The sequence below is a fragment of the Micropterus salmoides genome, unplaced genomic scaffold (genome assembly GCF_014851395.1).
Source record: "Micropterus salmoides isolate LMB-PRFRI ecotype aquatic unplaced genomic scaffold, ASM1485139v1 Ms_hic_scaffold_1, whole genome shotgun sequence".
NCBI lineage: Eukaryota > Metazoa > Chordata > Actinopteri > Centrarchiformes > Centrarchidae > Micropterus > Micropterus salmoides.
The window spans coordinates 52,917,745-52,939,544 of NW_024040040.1; the positions used below are offsets into that span (position 1 = coordinate 52,917,745).

General features: G+C 47.4%; 1 protein-coding gene across 1 annotated transcript in view; it reads right to left on the reverse strand.

Moving 5' to 3' along the window:
• Positions 1-2,028: 2,028 nt before the first annotated feature.
• Positions 2,029-21,800, reverse strand: part of rreb1a (ras responsive element binding protein 1a) — a 66,061-nt gene continuing 46,289 nt past the window's right edge. The window contains 21 exon segments of the mRNA XM_038732914.1: positions 2,029-2,262; positions 2,264-2,838; positions 3,543-4,230; positions 5,649-5,708; positions 5,710-5,777; positions 6,255-6,404; positions 6,748-6,909; positions 8,350-8,544; positions 8,634-8,818; positions 8,966-9,270; positions 9,272-9,322; positions 9,324-9,881; positions 9,883-10,203; positions 10,205-10,668; positions 10,762-11,143; positions 11,145-11,234; positions 11,339-11,395; positions 11,397-11,651; positions 11,738-11,927; positions 14,412-14,560; positions 14,712-14,847. Of these exon segments, the coding sequence (XP_038588842.1) occupies positions 2,164-2,262; positions 2,264-2,838; positions 3,543-4,230; positions 5,649-5,708; positions 5,710-5,777; positions 6,255-6,404; positions 6,748-6,909; positions 8,350-8,544; positions 8,634-8,818; positions 8,966-9,270; positions 9,272-9,322; positions 9,324-9,881; positions 9,883-10,203; positions 10,205-10,668; positions 10,762-11,143; positions 11,145-11,234; positions 11,339-11,395; positions 11,397-11,651; positions 11,738-11,927; positions 14,412-14,560; positions 14,712-14,847 (5,140 nt within the window). The 3' untranslated portion in view covers positions 2,029-2,163.

Genomic DNA, 21,800 nt, shown 5'->3' on the forward strand with positions numbered 1-21,800 from the left:
AAGGTGTGGAACAGGAAAGAGGGTCCTAACATGGACTTTCACTTTAGGAGAAGATGGAGTTAATTAGGGACCAACAGGACTAAAGCGATCCGGGGCCAACTCAAGATGCAGAGATAATACTGGAAGTAGACTAACTAGATATGCTATTAGCTGGACATGCTGTTAACAAGCTTAGCAACGCGTTAGCTTGATAACTTGTCTGGTCAGTAAGTCCTAGCTAGCATGTTTTACTCTGTGGATAATACCTTAGGGTCCACTTGGAGCTAGTTAGGGCATAGCCCTAGTTAACTGAGCTAATCTGTTGGTAGCTTGGTTAACGTGTCTACTCTCGTCAGGTAGCCCTGGTTAGCATGTATTTTGAGCATGTGGTTGATATCTATAGACCCACTGTGACAAGGTCAACTAGCTAGGGCTAGCTAACCGGAGAAATTAAAGAAACTAAATTAAGGCATTGGTAGCTCAGTTATCTGGTCTGTTAGCCTTTGGTAGCTTGTGGCTGTTGTCTGTTTAGCCAACACAGGCTAATAACTACAGCTAGCTGGTATCGTCCCTTTTACACGCTGTGGTGAAGACTAAGCTATAAGTAGGCGCCGTCTTTCTCGTGTGTGCGCCAGACTTAGCACTTGCTATTTCTATTTTTCACTGTTGTTGATACCAAGTTAGCCATGGTTAGCTGTGATTGCGCCATTGTGCAAGCTAAGCCAGTTAAAACATGTTAGCTTTGGCTAGCCTTGTTAGCGCTGAGTTGGCCCACAGTAGAAACTAGGTTAGCACAGAATTAGCCCTGCTAGCCCCGTTTAGGAAGACATAGGATTTAAAGGGTTGCTCATCTGTTGTTTTAATGGTTGCAGTTAAAAAGCAGAGGTAAACTGAACCTGGGTCACGTGTTAGTGGCGATATATACGTTAGCATGCTGGAGGCCCAGTAATAAACCCTAAATGAACACTAGAGGGCGATGAGAGACAGGCGGGAGTCACACACATTCGCACTCACACAACAAAAGAAATTTGATTTGTTCAGTTATTTAAAAAAATCCACAAAACACAAGAATTCCCCTCCCTACACCTAAATGTCACTGATAAACACACACGCAAAAAAACAGAAATACTCTAGCATCACATGCCACATGTTCAACTTTCTGTACACACATGGAATCAACTGAGAATGATTATGAATGAGAAATTATTAACACGCAAACCAACTCACAGGGTGGCTTTAAAGGGATCAATAGTGTGATGGGTTTAAAAAAAAACAAACATGGAGAACACAAACTGATCATCACTACGTCAGCCCTTTTAAGAGTTCTCTTTCACACAAGCATCTGATGCGACTTTGACAAGTTCGTGAATGTTTTTTGTGTGTTTTCTGAGCCAGCCGAGAGATGGGGATTGGTGCGGAAGCGAGCCGAAAGGACGACGAGGCGCCGACCTTTCTGTATTTTCCAGTTACAAAAAGCTTCCTTTGTCGCGCAGTGAGAGGCGACCACCAGCCATCGGTGGAAGTCACCGTTTGCTGGTGAAACGTGGTCCGACCAGCCGCTTTGGCATCCTGCCAGCCATCGCACCTCCAGGTTCGACTTTATCCAAAAATAAATGGTTGAGCAGGAGAAGTGGCTGGCGGACAAAAAGAAAGTTCCCCACCATGACAGGTTCGCTCTCAAACCCAAAGCTGGTTCAAATCTTAAAATGGGATTGTTCGGCCTCTGCCGTGTGGGCGGAGCCCAGCTGTGATTTAAATACAGAAGAATAAACGCAGACGCCGACAGTCCTTCTCAGTCATTGTCGGTCTCTCTGCGTCTCCTAAGTTGATCATCAATTCTCAAACAGAATCTAGAACCATAATAAATCATAATTTTATTCTTTTTATTGCTGAAATATAGATTTCCCGCACAAAAAAAATAGTAATGCAAATCATTGTCATCATAAAAAGCTATAAAAATTAGATCCATCCTCTGTAATAATGCAGATAAAGATATAGCAAAAAACATCTCTTAGAAGTAGGACTAGTAGTAAGGCACTTCAAGAAAACGAGGTTTTCGTCTTTCTATGAAAAAAGTTTTCCGGGCTGGTTTTTGCATCATCGTGATCATCATCAATGGTGTAGCATCTTTCCGTCGTATGGCACTGTGGTGACGTTGGTTCAGACAGCCAGGGGAGCCGCCCCTCAGTCTGCCCCCACCAGAGGAGGCTCTCCGTTGGGCAGGAGGTGCTCCAGAGGGGGCTTGGCGTGGATCTCCAGCAGCCCCTGGACGAAGCCCTCTGCGGGGGGCAGCTGCCACGGACTCCTCCGGCAGAGAGCTGGAGGATGAGGGAGAGGGGTCTTTGGAGATGTTTGTTTCGGGCGTCGACTTCAGGTCGCTGGCTGAAGAGTCGTCGCTAGTCTTTGTGTCAGTAGCTTGTTGGCTGGGAGTTGTGTCAACAGAAGGTTGTTGTGTCGCAGAGTTTGCAGAAAGTTCAGGTTTTTCCTCAGCGTCCGGGTCTTCAGAAGCGGCCGTGGTCGGTGGTTCTGAATCCGCAGCGGACCCTGCTTGCTTCGAGGGGCTTTCTTCCTCCAACGCGGCCGATTCTGCTCCGTCACCCTCCTCTTTCACATCCTCCTCCTCCAGCTCCAGCTCCTTGGCCCCCGCCGTGCCGCTGCCACACTCGCTCTCGTTCTCCGAGGGCGGGCAGGTGGAGGTCGGGGTCGGGGTGCAGGAGTCTCCGTCCTCGCTGGCGTCGTCGTTCCCGGCCGAGGCTCCGTCGGCCCCACGGGGCTTCAGGTGGATCCTTTGGTGGCGAACCAGGCTGTGCTTCAAGGTGAAAGTCCTCTCGCAGGTCTGACACTGATAGGGCCGCTCACCTGGAGGACACAGAGCGAGGGGGAGGGATTAATACGCAGAAAGTAGATCCACAACAACAACACGGACAGAACTGAAGTAAACGTGTGCTGGAAAGACCTGCAAGTTAAGGTGTATGCAGCGGGTCCATGGTAACAGCGTAATGTGAGAGTAAATGTAACCTTAAAATAAAAGATATAACTATAAGAAATTAAAATGAAAGAATAGTTAAAATAGTTTTAATGAAAAAATTATGAATACTTAAAAAAACCTAGCATGAGTATTTACATATTTTATATTTATTTTATAAAAACATTAAATATGTAAATATACTATAAATTCTAACAATTATAAAATAATGTGAAAATAAAATAAATCATCATTTAAATAAAAAACATTTAAGTAAACAAAAATAAATACACTGAAAATAAAATTTCAATTTTTAATACATTTTAAAATTACAAATAAAAAACATAAAATAAAAATCTATAAAATAAAAATGTAAAAAAAACAACAATGTTTATATAAACAATTAATTTGACATTTAAAGTAAATTAATTTAAAAAAAATAGCACAAAAGTTTAAATAAATACATAAACAACTAAATGTCTTTGTGCAACACAAAGTAGGCACTGCAGTGTGTGTGTGTGTGTGTGTGTGTGTGTGTGTGTGTGTGTCGTGTGTGTGTGTGTGTGTGTGTGGTGTGTGTCGTGTGTGCGTGTCATACCCGTGTGTGACCTCATGTGGCGGGTCAGGTCCTGCAGAGACCAGAATCTTTTGCCGCAGACGTTGCAGATCTTCTTCCTCTTGTCTACTCGTCTTCCTGTCGCCTCTCCTCCCTCTGAACTCTTTGGTTCGGACGCCTCCTCGTCACTCCTCTCGTCCTTCTCCTTCTCCTCCTCCTCCGACTCCCCGCTGTCTCCTCCCTCGCTCTCACCTCCCCTCGCTCCTCCTTCCTCCTCCTCCATCTCCACCTCCTTCTTCTGCTCTTCTTCTGTCAGTTTGGCATTGTTGCTCTCCGTCGCCTCCTCTTTCACCGGCGGGTTCTCCTCCGCTGAAGCCGGCGTCTCCTCGGAGAGGTGCGCCCTCTCGTGGCGAGCGAGGGTGGTGGCGTAGCGGAAGCTCTTCTTACACACACGGCACACGTGTTTGTACTCCGGCTGCTGCTTCACCGCGGGGCTGCTGGAAGAGGAGGAGGCGCCGCTTTTCTCCTTCTCTTGGCTTTCTGTTGCTACTTGGGGAGCAGAGGTAGAGGATGAGGAGGATGAGGAGGATGAGGAGGAGGCAGGTTGGGAGGACTGTTCTTCCTGAGCGGGGCCTGAAGACGTGGAGAGCTTGAAGTCGATTAGCTTTTTGCCGAAGTTCAGGTCCAGACTTTTGTTGCTGTGGCAGTCGTCATCGTCTGCGCTCTCCGCCTGGAAGACAGGAAGGAGAAATCAGCGCTGGATCTATTAAAATCCCACTGAGCAGATTCTCCCATCAAGGTTTCCCGCTGAATTTCAAACTAAAAGCCCTTACAGTGCAGTATCCGCTGTCAGGGATGATGTCACGCACACTGCGTTGGAGTTCAAAGACCATTAACAGCCTAAAGATGTTCTTAAGGAACCGGTTCTTTTTGTTCCAACAGATAACAGAGATGAACCCAAACTTCAAGAAGAACATTTTTATGCACTTTAGCAACCATTTTCCAGTTGGTTTTCTCCAGTAATCTCTTAAACTTGGAGGAGGGGGGTTAGAAGAACCCGGTTTTCCAGCTAAGAGTTCTCCTGAACGAAGATGATTTCTTGGATGTGTGAGATAAGAAAGACCGCAGACAGGGAAAGTGTAGACAAACTAACACTGTGCGTCCTCTGGAAGTCTAAATAAGTCTGTTTCCAGCACAGGAATCAACACCCTGTGTCACTGATACAGTTAAACCAGGAAAGACACGAGGTCAGGAGCTGTTCCAGTCAGGAAGCCGGACCTTATTACAGTATTAACATTTTACGTTAATTCATTTAGCTGACGCTTTTATCCAAAGCGACTTACGGCTGCTATATATGTGAGAGGTCGCACGTCTCTGGAGCAACGAGGGGTTCAGTGTTCTGCTCAGGGACACACTGGTGGACGTGTCACAGTGTGGATTCGAACCCGAGTCTCAGCCACTGCTCCACTGCCAAGCCCACCTTATGTTGTTCAAGTCAGCTGTTAGCCAAAAAGCTAAAAGGAAGAATGGAGAACGAGGGAGAGAGGCGTTCTTCTAGCTGTAAGTAGCTACTGCCGTTATTGTGTCACAGTCTAAGACGCAAAGAACATGTGCGACCAGCTTTAAACCGCCAACACTTCTACATCTGATTTATTGAAGCATCTGCTGAAGCAGCACAGTGACGTGAAACTCCGGCTGCTGCCGCCAGAGATGATGCACTCGTCAGGAGAGAGCGGCGCTAAGCAAAGTCCGATATTTTGTAAATACTCAGAAAAACGGTACTTCAAACGTCGGGAGGGACTTGCTTTTGTTTTTATTTCAGCCGGTGGCGTTAAGAAACGATTTGTAAACGTTTTTTATTTTGTTAAATCCTGCATATCCAGAGCCTTTTACTGCACAGCATCATCTGGTCTGACAGGCTGCTGTGTGAGTTCATTATTGTTCCAGGGAACTGGATTCATTTTAGTGAAAGTAATATAGTAACGTAACTAATTACCTTTTTACCCAGTAATAAGTAAAGTAATGTTAATACCTTTCTAAGGAGTAATAATAATAATAAAACAGAACTAAAGCCCAACACTGAAGGGGACACGCCTGAATAGTGACAGTCGTCAGGTCACTGCAGTGCGTCTAAACATGTGGCGTTACCTTGGAGCTGTTGCTCTGTGGAGGCTGTTTTCCCCGCGCTGCTCTGGTCTCTGGCGCCCCCCTGCTGGTCCGGCTGCTCCGTGGTTTCAGTCTCCTGCTGCTCTGCACCGCTGGCGGCTGGACTGGATCCTGCAGCACAAACGGACACGAGTCGGAGTCATCAGCTGCAAAATAGCTACTCAGCTTTTGTTTAGACCCTAAAGGTCTTTGTTAGATTGTGTGCAGCGTGAACACAAGAGGAAACGCGAGGGAGCGAGATGGGAGTAACAAGAAAAGGCTACGATTCAAACAACATATTTGAAACCAACGACCTCAGACTAATTTAAACAACAGAACGTGTAAATTTACACAAAGTTGACAAAACAATGCTGATCAAAGTTTCCAAAAGCAAAAGGCAGCGTCCTCACGTGTGTTGTTTGGTCTGACCAACCGTTCAAACCCCAAATATGTTTATTCACGTAAAGCAAAGAAAAGCAGCGAGCGTTCCCAGCTGCGACCAGCAGGCAACAACTGATGATCAGAAAAGTTTCTGCATTACTGCGTTGTGATTTCACTCATCAGTCAATCGACCAGGAGGTTCAGCTCTACTTCTTTCTGATGACTAACCGTGGCTTGAATTGCGGGTGGGGCACGGTGTTGTCGCCTCTTGCTGGTCGGAGGGGGCGGGACTCTCTGATGTGGGGGCGGAGCCCGAGTCTGTGGAAGTGCCGGGATCCTGCGCTTCCGGTGCGACCTGCTCCGTCTCCGACTGACTCTCTGTAACACAGTCGACACAGTGACCAACACACACATCAACAGTCTCCAGGTGAGAAACAAGTTCAACAATGATCGTTGCAGCTCAGTGTGCTGCTCAGGTTCACCTCTTTATGCTAAGGAAGCAGTCTGAGAAGGGAAAATAACCACCGCTTCGTATCAAAAGGCTTGGAAACGGCCGACAGATTCAAAAGAACTTTATTTATTGTCATACAAAGAGACGGCAAAAGAAGTAGAAGAAGCTGCAGGAAACGAAACAGCGGAAGCACGATTTTAAAATGAATCAAATTCTAAATAAATAACCATGAAATTTAATCTGTTCAAAGCTCCAGTTTTTATTTCTGACCTGCGCTCTCGATCGATCCTTCATCTCCGTCCTTCTTGGCGAGGGCGCCGTTACGCCGCAGCGTTCGGTGCGTCACGCCGTGTTTCCTCAGCAGGTGGCGCTCACAGTTAGATTTGGTGGAGAAGAAGGCGTCGCACTTGGGACAGGGGAAAGGCTTCTGGCCTGAAGAAACACAAAAGGAGTCAGATGAGGAGACGTTTTACTTTATTTGTAACAGAACACATCCGGACTGACAAAGAGTATTATCAGCTAAATGTACTTTATCATCAGCAGTAAGAGCAAAATGTCGAGTTTAAGTTCTTCAAATGCACTCCGCTTAGTCCTGCGGTTCTCAACCTAGGGGTCGGGCCCCTCCATGGGGTCACCAGATGAGTCTGAGGGGCCGTGATTGACACATTTATTATATATATTCTGGACTTTGTGCACACACAATCTTACAAATATCTCGGGACTCAACACTGAGCTTTGAACAGCAGCGTGCAGCCGTGGCACCAGCGTTTGTTTTGTTTGAGGAAACTTTTTCCACATTTGGGTGGTTTGGAAACGTGAGAAACAGAAACTGAACCAAACTGTTAACTTGCTGAGTCGACAGATAACTGTAAATTGATGACGCCGCCTTTTGAACAGGGAATTTCAGCCTCTCACGTCTAAACAGAAGTTTGATTTACATTGATTTATGTATTTTACTGCAACCTTGAGTACTTTTATTATGTTTTATCTACTGTTTACTGTAATTTGTTTAGTGTTTGTTTCCGATGACTTTTCCACTGCTGAGACATATTAGCCTACAGGGACAAATAAAATAAAACCTGAACCCGTCTCTTTGGTGGAACAAACCTGCTGTGTCGCAGAGGGTTTTGTATTTTATCAGCTTTATTCTGGAAGGTAACTAGTGGGGGGGGTGACGAGACAAGATTTTAACACTATTTAAAAAAAATCTTTAGTGCTGAATTAAATGAAAATTGAGTATTAAACACTTTATTTTCTGCATTCTGATGATTTTTTATTTTTTTTTATATATATGAAGAGAAACACAAAATTCAGGTGGCAGGTGACGATAAAATGCAGGTCTGTAGATCAACTTTCATGATTCAGTCTTCCCTCCTCTTTGTGTCTTTGTTTGAGGAAGTAACCTCTTTAAATCTGACTGTGGCTCCTTTTCACCTCCATTATAAATTATTTAATTTTAATTCAGTTAGAAACTCCTGGACTTTAACAGCTCCTGTGTTTCAGCAGCTTTTCTGCTCATGTTCAAAACTTTCTGCACGTTCAGAATCTCCCCCACAGATCTGTGGTCCAGAGAAAAGTCGTAACATAACGTCTACCTGCCGAGCGGGTTCAGCTGATTCCAATCACAGCGTACGCCACTGTCAATCACCTGGGCGGAGTTTATTTGTATTTCACTGAGTGAGAAAATTAGCGCGAGTCTCGCAGCTTTTTACCCGATGAGAAATATCGTCACAATTTAATCTCGCGGGACCTCGTGGCGCGATCTCTCGTCACACCCTTAGTAACTTGCATCTATAGCTGTCAGATAAAAGCATTAAGTGAGGTACAAGTACTCCAAAACTGTACGCAAGTGCAGTACTGAGTAAATGTTACCGGTGTGGGTCAGCATGTGTCTCTGCAGGGAGCTGGCCCAGGGGAACACTCGGGGGCAGAAGGGGCAGGTCATCTTCTGGACAGAGTTGGAGTAGGCGTTCTTCTTTCCTTTGGACTGCGGCGCCACCGGCGCCGGCTTGGCCTCCTCCTTCACTCCTCCCTCCTGCTCCTCCGCTCCTCCCGCTCTGTCGACATCTGTTCACAGCGAGAGGTTTGAATGAAGTCTCAGTGAGTCACCTGTTCCTCAGCTCGGTCATCTTTAACGTGTCCCTCCTCCCTCCTACCTCTCTTTCCTCCCAGGTCCGCAGCGCCGGTCTGCAGGTATGTGCTGAACTTGTTGGCGTCGGTGGTGGCCAGCATCTTCTCCACGCTGGCGAACTCCCCGCTGGACTCCAGGTCGATGCCGCCGCCGCTAACAACGCTCTTCTCCTTCACCGTCAGCGCAGCAGGTTTCTTCCTGGAACGCTTCCTGTGTTTTATTGTTTGATATGTTTTAACTTTGATTATCTTTCTGTAACTGTTGAAAAGTACAAAACTGTGAATTAAAAAACACATTTGAGTGTGGATTCACCAGAAGCAGCAGGTTATCTTAATGACCGTTTTGAATGAAGCTCACCTGGAGGATCCCTCAGACGTGTCCTCGCTCTGCGTCTCCGGGACAGCGGAGGGTCCTGCAGCAGGATCGGCCTGACAGGCGGCGACCGCTGCCCTGGTTTTGCCCTCCAAGGCGACGGCCTCTCTCTTCAGCAGGTCCGGAGCTCCGGAGACCGAGTGGATGATCTGAGCGATGGAGGCCAGAGGAGGGAGCTCCTTGAGGGCGGCGGAGGGAGGGGAGGAGGCCGAGGAGGCCGGTTTGGGGAGCAGGGGTTTGAGGCGCTGGGCTCGTGTGGAGTTGTTGAGGCTGGGGAGGGGCGCGGGGGGGCGGGGTGGATCCAGGGGGGAGCTGGTAGCAGCCGAGCTGGGGGGTGAGGGTGCAGGGGAGGCAGGGTGTTCCCCGCCTTGTCCTCCTTGGACAGAGCGTGCTGCTGCTCCACTATGCTGCTGCCGCTCTGCTCCGTCTTGATCTCCTTCATCTGTCCGGCGCTCACCTCCCTCCTCTGCCTCTTGCTGGGGATGGACAGATCGATGGGCTGGTCCAGGACGGAGCAGTCGAAGGTGGGGGACACGCTCTCCAGTTTGACCCCAGGAGAACCCGCGTGGCTGCCCGAGCCACGACTCTTGGCGGAGAAGTCCAGCGGCTGGTCCAGTTCTGTAGGATAAATCGCCAGCTCCTCCACCTTCACCGCCTGAATCGGAGGCGGACTCATCCCGTTCACCGCCATCTGACTCACGGCAGCAGCTCGGCCAGAGGCGGCGGTAGCGACGGGAACGGCGGCAGGCAGCAGTGTGGCGATGTGCTCTTCGATCTCCCTCTCCTGCACCTCGGGGTGCTGCTTCAGCAGGTGGTGAATGCAGTTGCGTTTGGCCAGGAAGGCGGCGCCGCAGCGGCGGCACTCGAACGGCTTCCTCTGGCAGCCGTTGTGTGTGCGCAGGGTGGATCTGCAGCGCCCGGTACGTCTTCAAGTCCTCGCCGCAAAACCGGCAGGTCGTCTCAGCTCCGGTGCAGCCCGTCTCCATGTCCTGGGTGGTGGTGGTGGGTCCGGCAGTGATCGCCGCCGCCATGTTGGCTGTAGTGGTGGAGGTGACGTACTTGATGTTCTTCTCGATGTCCTTCCTCGAGGTCTTGGCGTGCTTCTTCCTGAGGTGGCGCTCGCAGTTGGCCTTGACAGTGAAAGGATAGTGGCAGACCCGGCAGACGTACGGGCGCTCGCCGCTGTGCGTCCGCAGGTGTCGGATCAGCGTGGCTTTGTCGGGGAGCCACGTAGTCGCAGATGTTGCACTGGTGGGGAAGGATGCCGAGGTGGAAGCGCATGTGAGCCTGCAGGACGCCGGAGAAGGCGAACACCTGGTCGCAGAATCGGCACGGGAACAAGCCTTTAGCCGAGCCGGCGTTGTTTCCTTTGGCTCCTGGCTTTCTCCCGCTAAGCCCCGCCTCCTCGTGTCCTGCGGTGTTAGCAGCTGGCGGCGAATCAGATACAGGCGTGTGAGCGTCACTCATACACTCTGCGTCCAACTGCCCTCCGTTCCCAGATGAAGAGGAGGATGAGGAGGATGAGGAGGGCGTTTTGAAGAGAGTCGGGTTGGGAGGCGGCAGGCTGGGGCTGATGCAGCCCAGTGAGGCCTGCTGGGAGCTCTGGAGGGGGGGAGGAGTCGTCGCCGTGAGGCTGGAGCGAGGGGTGATGGGAGGTTTGGGCTTCAACGGAGGCATCGCCTTCTGACCTGGAGGAGGAAGAAACAGAGTCAGTGAGTCTCTTTTGGATCCTAAATCTAAAAACACAAAGACGAGAGCGTCCAGCTCGAGACGCCACACACCTTGACCTCCAGCAAATCCTGGAGCTTTGGCCAGAGCGGGGAGGGTCAGTGCCATCTGATTCGGCGCTGCAGACGCCACTTTGAGGATCTGCTGGATGTCCGCCAGCTCCATGATCCCGGCTCCCCCTGCCTCTCCGGGTTTGACCCCCGACGAGCCCGCGCTGCCTGTTGCGGCGCTCCCGTCAGGCTGCAGCAGGAAGCCGGTCTGGAAGGGCTGCAGGGAGAGCAGGCTCAGGGCGTCTGTCTGGGAGAGGCCCTGCAGGGCTGAGGCGGAGCCCGAGGCCTCCATCAGCGGGATGCTGAGGGCCGCCAGACCGCCTACGCCCAGCCCCAAAGTCAGCCCCAGACCTCCGGACAGGTAAGCTGAGGCCGGCTCCTGGGGGAAGGCTGGAGGACGGCGGCTCCACGTGGATCACCTTGATGCTGTCCAGGTGGGCCTGATGGATCTCATCGTCTGTGGGACCAGACTTTACCTGAGGAGTAAAGACATCAGAGGGCCGTTACGGGGCTGCGTTTGTCTTTTCTTTAAACTTCTTAATTTGACTTTCTGTGGTAAAGATTTACTTCTGAAGCTCACCTTGGAGACGTGCAGGAGGCCCAGTGACTCCAAGAAGCCGGCCTGCTCTGAGGGGCGGGGCTTCTTTCTCAACATCCTGACCGCCGTTCTCGACGCCGTTTTCTGCGTCTCCACCCGCTGCTTCGTCCTCCGTATCCTGCGTGTCCTGCGTGTCCTGCGTGTCCTGCGTGTCAGCGGTGGCGGGTTTGTCGGAGTGGGAGATGGATTTATGGAGGTCCAGGGCGGAGCGAAGGGGGAACGCCTTGTCGCAGCAATCGCAGACGAACCGATGGAACTTACTGATGCAGCGACGAAGGTTTGTCTCGCACCAAACCTGGAAGGAAGCACAGAGGTGATTAAACACTGACCCAGGAGGGTGATTTCTGTCCGAGTGGCGTTCACAGCGGCGTGCGTTGGTACCTGCGCGATGTGAGCGAACTTCTTGCAGGAGAAGTCTATGAAGGCCAGGTCGTTGAAGCCGGTGGGGATGGAGGGGTTGTTCTGGATGAAGGGCCGGCCGCTGGGGTCCTGAGGGAGCAGCTTATGAACCCCGGCGTTGTGACGCAACAAACCACGGTGGGTTCGGAAAGACAGGCAGCAGAGATCACACCTGGGAGACACAGCGAGGGGAGCCGTCAGTAAACACCGACGCCGAGTGACCAGCAAACAAAATGATCCCAGCAGGTGGCGCCATTACTCTGTGCTCCTGCATGTTTCATCACTTTAAGGTTAAACCTCGAGAGGTTCTTCAAAAGGCCGTTTGACGGTTTAGATTTGGTTGGAACATGTCAGGAGGGTCCTCACGTGTACAGAAAGGTTTTCCTTTTCACCTGCAGGGACGCACAAACTTCAACTGTCTTGTTTTGTCCTAAACTCAAAATTTATTTTAAAGAACTACATTTTGGGAAGCCGGAGCCAAAAAACGGTTCGTAGTTTACTTGACTTGTTTTGTCCAGTTTGTCCCCAACTTTTATTTGCTTTCCAGTGAAAACTGGCTTCTGAAAGAGTCCTCAGTCCACAGATTAGATTTATCAGCACACCTGCAGACTACATTACCCACAATGCAACTCGGCTGTGCTGTTAGCGGCTAACGTAGCCTGCAGCAGAGACGAGCAGCAGCTGATTTGTTCTCAATGAGACTTGAATAAATAATTTGGCTCATCCCAGCTCTCCTCCTGCTCCTCCCTCCCTCTCCTCTCTCCTCCCTCCTCCCTCTCCTCCTCTTCCTCCCTCCTCTTCTCTCTCCATCCTCCCTCCTCTCCCTCTCCTCCTCCGTCCCTCTCCTCCACCGTCCTCCCCCCTCTCTCCTCCCTCCCTCTCCTCCTCTTCCTCCCTCCTCTTCTCTCTCCATCCTCCCTCCCTCCCTCTCCTCCACCGTCCTCCCCCCTCTCTCCTCCCTCCCTCTCCTCCTCTCCCCCCTCTCCTCCCTCCTCTCCCTCCTCCCTCTTCCCTCTTCTCTCCCTCTCTCCTCCCTCCTCTCCCCTCTCTCTCCTCCCTCCTCTCTCCTCCCTTTCCCCCCTCTCCCTCCTCTCCTCCCCCCTCTCTCCTCCCTCCCTCCCTCCTCTCCCTCCTCCCTCTTCTCCCTCCTCCCTCTTCTCCCTCCTCCCTCTTCTCCCTCCTCTCCCCTCTCCTCCCCTCCTCTCACCCTCTCTCCCTCCTCCCTCTTCCCCTCTTCTCCCTCCTCTCCCCTCTCCTCCTCCTCCTCTCCTCCCTCCCTCCTCCCTCCTCTCCCTCTCCCTCCTCTCCTCCCCTCTCCCTCCTCTCCTCCCCCCTCTCTCCCCCTCTCCTCCCCCTCTCTTTCCCCCCTCTCCCTCCACTCTTCTCCTCCCCCCCCTCCTCCCTCCTCCCCCTCTTTTTCCCCCCTCTCTCCTCTCCTCCTCCCCCCTCTCTCCTCCCTACAGTCCAGTCGATCCTCTTACAGGCTGATTAGTGAGGATTTACAGCTAAATTTTCCTGCCTTCCTCCATAACGAGCTCAGCTCAGCTGCCGCTCCTCCTTCTCTCCCTCTGATTTTCTGTCCTCCATCCTTTTCTTTTCTTTTCTTTTTACTTTCCTTGCTTTTACTTTTCAATTCTTTCTTTCCGTCTTCTCCTCCTTTTCGGTGCAACTCCATAAAACACTAAACTTTGAACTCAAACTCTGTTTGTGTTTGGCCGAGCGTGTCATGAAACCTCCTCCTCCTCCTCCCCCTCCTCCTCCTCTGTGTGACTTATTAAGTTGTCCTCTCTCTCTCTCTGCTTCTCTACGTCTCTCGCCCACTGGTGAATTATTAGCCCCCCCTCCTCTCTCGTTTCCTCGTTATTCATCCGTCCGTTTAAGCCGACCCTCATTTTCGCCGCCCGCCCTCCACCTCTTTTATCTCTTAATGACTGATTTACTCCCTCCTCCTCCTCCCTCCCTCTCCGTCTGACTCCCTGCCTGCTAATGAGTCCAGGAGCTGCTTTATTCTTTATTACTATCTCAACTCTGACAAAAAGTATTTTTCAGAGAAACTTTCACCAGCTCTGCTCTGAAACCTGATCGCTTGGTCTACAGAAGTGTCAGCTGTTAAACATGATGCTACAGGCAGCAGCCGCTTAGCTTAGCTTAGCTTTAGCTTAGCACAAAGACTGCAAACGTGTACTGAGATCCTTCACTGAAGTAGAAGTACCATAAAAAAAGTACTCCATTACAAGTAAAAGTCTACTTATGCAGCAAACTCTACTTAAAGTTTCAAAAGTAAAAGTACTCCTTCTATATTGTTATAGAATATTATATTATTTTAACGTTGTACTTTGCCAGTTTCGGATACTTTGCGTACTACTGTGTAGATTAGTATAAAGTACTAAATTGCGGGGTATCATTATGTTTTTTTATGTAAAGTGTAACAAAGAGTAAATGTAGTGAAGTAAAAAGTACAATATGTGGAGTACAAGTGTCAAGAAGCAGAATATGGAAATACTAATACTAATAATAATAATATAATAATAATAATACTAAATACTAAAGTGCACAAAACTCGAACGAACTTAACCTTTATGGGGAAAAAACAAACATTTCTGCAAAGGATGCTGGGAGTTCTGGGAAGGAGAGGCGTGTGTTTATCTGCGGGTACCTCAGTGCGGTGTCCGGGTGTGCGTCCATGTGTTCGTCCAGCTCTAGTCTGGAGCTGCAGGTCTTGAAGCAGAGTGGACAGGGCAGCAGCTCCTCCTCCGCTCCTCGAACCGCCGCCGCCAACTCCTCCGCCGCCACGTCCTCCACCACCTGAACAAACACACACACACCAACATCACTATTTATTCACCACTTATCACAGCTTCATCTAGGGCTGCACGATTACGGCCAAACTGATAATCACGATTGATCTACACTGACTACGCCTGATTTTACTGCTGCTGCAGGTGTGTGTTTCTACCTTCTTGCTAGGCGGCTCCTCTCCGCTCTCCTCCTCCAACCTCCTCTTGACGGACGGACGGCGGCGTTTGGTGGGGGAGGGCGGGCTGACGGGGAGCAGCCCGCTGGCCGGGTCCTTTTCATGGATCTTCATATGTCTGAGAGAGCGAGAGAGACGGAGGGTCGGAGGTTAGTCTAGTCCACAACCTGAACCTTGTATCATGCTGCTGGATGTCCAGGTGGAGACGAAGCACCTGAAACTGGGTCAAACCGCTGCCCTCTGCAGAACTCACACCTCTAGAAACAAGTACTTGAGTTTAAAGGTGAAACTCACATCTTTAGAATATAAATTACAGAAAGTGCAGATTAAAATGTGTTCAAATCAGACGTGTCACACAAACAGGCTGGTGTGTGTGCGCGTGGGTTTAAAACAGCCAGGACTTCTGGGTAATGGACAGAAAACAAGGGATTCTGGGAGTGTGAGTAAGAATAAGAGCCAAGATGTAGCTCGTCAACCGATGGTGAAACCTGATCCGACTTAATCAGCTGGGAATGTGGCGGGATACCCACACACACACACACACACACACACAAGCCTGTAACGATCTGTAAGTTTGTGCAATTATCACATAATTACACAAACAGCAGCGTAGCCGCCTTATAAGGCCGGCGGGAGAGACGGGGACGCCCTGAGGTCACGGCAGGAAGTTGTCTTACGATGGCGGGTTGATTTCCTCATGGAGAGGAAGAGCTTTAAATTCACGACGTCACTAAAGCTTTCTGACTTTGACAGCCTCTAGATTTAAACAGCTGATGTGGTTTCATTCATTTATTTTTATTTATTAATTTTTAAGGAAGGAAACACAAGACTGTACCATGTCGCAGTTATTTTGCTTGTTGTCGCATCTTGTTTACAGTGTTTTGTTGTTGCTATAAACGACAGCTCTAACAGATGTTACTCCTTTCCACCGTTCATCCTGTTTAAGTCCTTAAAACCAGAAGCTGGAAGGTGTTAAGGAGACATTTTGTTTCTCTGCACTGTGGAGGAGGAGGGAGATGTCCTCCTCCTCTCAAAGGACTGATGGTGCTGCTTGATTTAAAGTGGAGAGGAGAGAGGAAAGGAGATAAGGAGATGAGACAAGGCTATGAGAAGAGATGAAGAGAAGAGGAGGAGAGGAGACAAGGAGAGGAGAAGAAAGAAGGGAAAGGACAATAAACAAGGAGAGGAGACAAGGAAATAAAAAGAGAGCGCGGAAGGAATGGAGAGGAAAGACAAGACGAGAAGAGATGAGAAAGGAAAGGAGAGAAGAGGAGGAGAAAGGAAGGAAAGGAGACTAAAGAAGGAGAGGAGACAACAAAACATGATAAGAAAGGAAAGAAGGAGGAAACAATGAAAGGAGAAAGGAGAGGAAACAAGGAGAGGAGAGGGAGAAAGGAAAGAAAAGAGGAGAGACAAGGAAAGAAGACAAAGTGAGGACAGTAAAAGAAGGAAAGGAAATGAGGAGAGAGGAAAGGAGCATATAGTAAGTAAAGGGAGCAGGGGAGAAGGTGTTGGATGTTATCGTCTATTTTTAGGACCCGACAGGCAGCAGGCTGAACGCCCATAAGAGGTCCTGACAGAGTGACGGAGTCAGCAGATCTGGGACCAGCTGACAGGAAGTTTACTATTAACCAATCAGGTAACGGGGAAGCAGAGAGGAGGCGGGACAACAAGAGAGCAAAGTCTCCTTGGCTCAAACTGTATTGTGACCCCAGAACGGACCAATCGGAGAGCAGGAAGCATGCAGAGTCAGCAGAGAGACAATCTGTGTGTCGCCAACAGCTGCTCAACATATCAGTGTACTCACACACACACACACACACACACACACACACACACACGATCAAAGATCAAATCCTTATGATTAATCAATCAGTCAGTCAGTCAGTCCATGGTGCAACTCAGGAGTCCAGAAGATTAAAGTATTTAAAATACTGCGACTACTAATCAATAGTTATCAAACTGATCCTGATTACTGTATCAGACAAAGACTTTAGATAATATCATCAACCCGTAGTATTGATCATAGTAGTACTACAAGTACCAGCAGGAGTACTAGGAGTAGTATTGATACAAGCAGCCCTGCAGCTGCAATACTATTATTAGTAGTAGTAATATTTGTAGCAGTAGCAATATAAGTAGCACTACAGTAGTGGAGGAGGGGCAGCAGTAAAAGTAGCAGTACTGGTTGCAGTTGCAGTACTACTTCTAATTCTACCCTTGGTTGTAGTACTAGCATAAGTGGCTTGTGACTTGTAACAGTAAAAGTACAACTAGTAGTAGTATTTTAGGTAGTATTTTCAGGATGGCACTAACTGTGTAGAAGGCCCTGCTGACCCCCCCTACGCTGTGTGCACTGTGTACGTTTATACGCATCAAGTGAAGTACACACAAAGGACTATACGGATACTTTGAACAAGCAGTACTCCTGTCCTGGAGTACTAACCCTGCAGCAGGTTACAAATACATTCAGGAATACACAGCCAGTCGGCACAAAATACACTTTAATAGTGTTTGAAAACTTTGCTTTACATTTTCTGCTGTTTCATGGAAGCAGGAATTTGCTACTTCTGCAGTAGTACTTTCAGTAGTACCAACAGTAGTACTATGTGTAACTTAATACCTCCTGCCTGTCTGACTGCCTGCAGTTCCTCTGCACCGCCACGGGGGCGCTGCTGAGTCAGCCAGAGCTCAGGACGCACAGCTTTCCCACTCATGCATCTGTGCACGTATCAGTGTGAGTCAACCACAAACATCAGGAGCAGGAGGAGCAGGAGGAGGAGGAGGACGAGGAGGAATACTTAGGCCTCTTCAGAGGAAGTGAGGAAGGAAACAAAGAAGGAAGAATAAAATTTCTCAGAAACAGACAGCAGCTCCTCTCTTCCTCTGCTCGCCTCTGACATGCAGCAGCCTCAGACAGCCAATCACGGCTCAGCACACCGCTGCCAGCCCATAATAGGCTAATGGGATGCCTCTCCATGGCAACAGGGCCCAACGGCCTCACAACAGAGGGCCGAGAGGGGCCGGCTCATGTGATGCTGCTCTCTCCATCTGTGCTTCACTTTGTCTCCTGAAAAGTTTTTACACGCTGGTTTAAGTTTCTGTGGACAGGAAGGCGACGTTTGTAGTTTATTATCAACATTTATCCTCAAACAGACGTCGAGTTTCATCTCTCAAAACCTGGACAAACTGTAACGGAAACGGTTTATCTAATCTGCTGTCCTGCAGACACCATGGAGGATGAATCTATAATCTTATTATCTTTATTCTCTGCGTGAGAGATTCCTCGTTATTCTGGGAAGGAAGTGAAACTCTTTATACTTGGTGCCACGTCAGGTTCTGAAAATCAACAGGAAACTATTTAAACTAACTTTTAGCTCCGAAGGCTCACAGCTGTTTGACATATTTATCCGCTGCTAGTTCACATGTTGAAGAGCTTTGTGTCGCGGTGTGTCGAGTCGGCCTGGCTGATTATACATATCGGCTGATGTTTGCTTTTTGCAGATAATATTGGTGTCGACACAAGCTGAACAACAAGCGAGCAGAACCTGCAGAACGTTTGCAGTGAGTTAGAAACAGTTTGTCCATCAGAGAGCGCTCACACGTTTGTTACTGGATCATTTTAAACTCTCAAATATAAATTCACTCATTAGATTAACTCCAAGTAAGTATGGCAAGTCGTTTATTCCTTTAAAACTACTACTCGCCATTTAAAAGCTGCTAGTACTTATTTAGTAGTTACTAGTGACTATTTGCATTTTACTAGTATCTATTATTTAGATACTTGTTCCATTGCATTTATTAGTTACTGGTAAAATGGAAACAGTGAATAGGGAAATGGAAATAGTTACTACAGAAATGGAAATAGTTACTGGTAAAATGGAAATAGTTACTGGTAAAATGGAAATAGTTACTAGTAAAATGGAAACAGTGAATAGGGAAATGGAAATAGTTACTACAGAAATGGAAATAGTTACTGGTAAAATGGAAATAGTTACTGGTAAAATGGAAATAGTTACTGGTAAAATGGAAATAGTTACTACAGAAATGGAAATAGTTACTGGTAAAATGGAAATAGTTACTGGTAAAATGGAAATAGTTACTGGTAAAACGGAAACAGTGAATAGGGAAATGGAAATAGTTACTACAGAAATGGAAATAGTTACTGGTAAAATGGAAATAGTTACTGGTAAAATGGAAATAGTTACTAGTAAAATGGAAACAGTGAATAGGGAAATGGAAATAGTTACTACAGAAATGGAAATAGTTACTGGTAAAATGGAAATAGTTACTGGTAAAATGGAAATAGTTACTGGTAAAATGGAAATAGTTACTACAGAAATGGAAATAGTTACTGGTAAAATGGAAATAGTTACTGGTAAAACGGAAACAGTGAATAGGGAAATGGAAATAGTTACTACAGAAATGGAAATAGTTACTGGTAAAATGGAAATAGTTACTGGTAAAATGGAAACAGTGAATAGGGAAATGGAAATAGTTACTACAGAAATGGAAATAGTTACTAGTAAAATGGAAATAGTGAATAGGGAAATGGAAATAGTTACTACAGAAATGGAAATAGTTACTGGTAAAATGGAAATAGTTACTACAGAAATGGAAATAGTTACTGGTAAAATGGAAACAGTGAATAGGAAAATGGAAATAGTTACTGGTAAAATGGAAATAGTTACTGGTAAAATGGAAATAGATACTGGTAAAATGGAAACAGTTACTGGTAAAATGGAAACAGTGAATAGGGAAATGGAAATAGTTACTGGTAAAATGGAAATAGTTACTGGTAAAATGGAAATAGTTACTGGTAAAATGGAAATAGTTACTGGTAAAATGGAAATAGTTACTGGTAAAATGGAAATAGATACTGGTAAAATGGAAATAGTTACTGGTAAAATGGAAATAGTTACTGGTAAAATGGAAATAGTTACTGGTAAAATGGAAATAGTTACTGGTAAAATGGAAATAGTTACTGGTAAAATGGAAATAGATACTGGTAAAATGGAAACAGTTACTGGTAAAATGGAAACAGTTACTGGTAAAATGGAAACAGTGAATAGGGAAATGGAAATAGTTACTGGTAAAATGGAAATAGTTACTGGTAAAATGGAAATAGTTACTGGTAAAATGGAAACAGTGAATAGGGAAATGGAAATAGTTACTATATACTAAATAGTAGCTAGTAAGTAGTAACGTAGTCTGGGAACACGCCAACCCGAACTGTCTGACTGCGTATTTCCTGTATGACCACCAACAGGTTGGTCTGAAGGTGTGTGTCACTTTTACAAACTCTGAATAAAGTTATTGTTTGGATGGCAAAGCATCATCATGTGTGTGTGCGTGTCCTCTCTGAACTGCTCTCTCTCTCTCTGCGTGAGCGTGGACGCCACCTCGGGGCCTCTACGCAAAGAAACTAGAAAAACTAGTTTCACATTTCAGGGATGATCCCCCCCTCCTCCTCCTCCTGTCTGCTTCCTCCCTCGTTCTCCTGCTGCATCAGGCCATTTTATACTCCCTTTCTCTAAATGTCTCTCTTTAACTGGCAACAAACCAGGATGGGAATCCATCCCATTATTTCCATCCATCGCCTAACTCTCATCACTTTCCTTCTTGTTGCTCCTCTCAGCCGTTCTCCCTCCCTCCCTCCCTCTTTCTCTCTCTCCGTCCTGTTTGAAGACAGTCAACTAGGAAAATCTTGCGTTTCACATTTCAAAGGATGCTCTGCTGCAAAATGGATTCCTCCTCTCTCTGCCTCCTCCCTCTGCTTCGCTTTTCCTCTCTCCATCCACACAGGCCTGGTCTGTATTTTCCTACAGCAGCATGTGAAGTCCAGCCTCCACATGTGGAGCTCAGCTCTCTGGTTTGCATTGTAAATTAACTCTGAATAAAAAAAAAGCTTCTCTTGCCCAGTTTACTGTTTTTTCACTTCTGTTTCATAACCCTCGCAGGATTCTGACAAACAATGACGCAACCATTTCCAGGGCGTGTTGATGGAAATCCGCATCCAGATCTCCAGCAGGCTACAGGAGGCCGTGTTATTCCCTCCGTGTGAGTTCAGTTTGTCTTTCGGCAGGGAGAGGGGAGGAGAGTCACGCTACCGCACAGACTCACGAAACCAGACCGCCGGCTTTCTGCTGGAGGTAAAGCTGCAGCAGGTGAGATCAGGGTGTGAAGCAACAGTTTGGATCTGGGTCCTGGGTCGGCTTCAAGGCGGGACACGCCAGGCAAACGCATTGTTTCATCACGCACCGTTTTTTGGCTACTTTGCTTCCTCAACATGTCTCAAGAAAAAATGAAGTGTCTGATTATTCTTCAGTTTTTATGCGTTTTAGATTTTCAATAAAGAAATGTATGGAATTTCACAAGGCTGTTTTTCCTCATCCTCTGAACCTGAAATCTCCACTTTAGTAGCACTTACAGACACCAAACAGTCCTCTCCTCTGAAGGTGTTTACAGAGGGGTTTGTTCATGTGTCATTCACAGCCTGAATTATATTATTTTTTTATGCCTGTTACAGTATTTTTTTAATTTATGAAAAAAAAAAAAAAAAAGATATCCAAAATCCCCTCGGTAAAAACATTTGAGTCTAACGTGTCAAAAAAATAAAATAATTTTGAATCTGATTTAATCCACGGTTCAGATTTCAGTTCTTGAAATAGCTGCAAATTAGCGTATATTTAATTAAAAACTGCCTCATTTGCATATTTGAACATAAAACTTCAGAAAACCTGTAATACAAGAAAATATTATCCTAATGCAACTTATCTTCTAGGAAGGTTTCATGGTGATATCTATTAGTTAAATCCATTAGTGTCTCACCATCTACCAACAAATCTTTTATCAAACCTTTTCTCTCTCTTTACTCTTTTTAACAGCAAAGAGCGAAGGAACCAGCTGAATCTGCAGCTTCTCTGCTTTATAGATTCTTTCAGCTCGTTGTTTATCAGCCCGGCGGCAGCTTTCCTGTCCTGGTTCACTCTCAGAGCGTCGTTTCAAGAGAAGACAAAACTGTAAACAGCCGCCGTCCACGAGCAGCTCGGCAGCCAACAGACTCAGTTT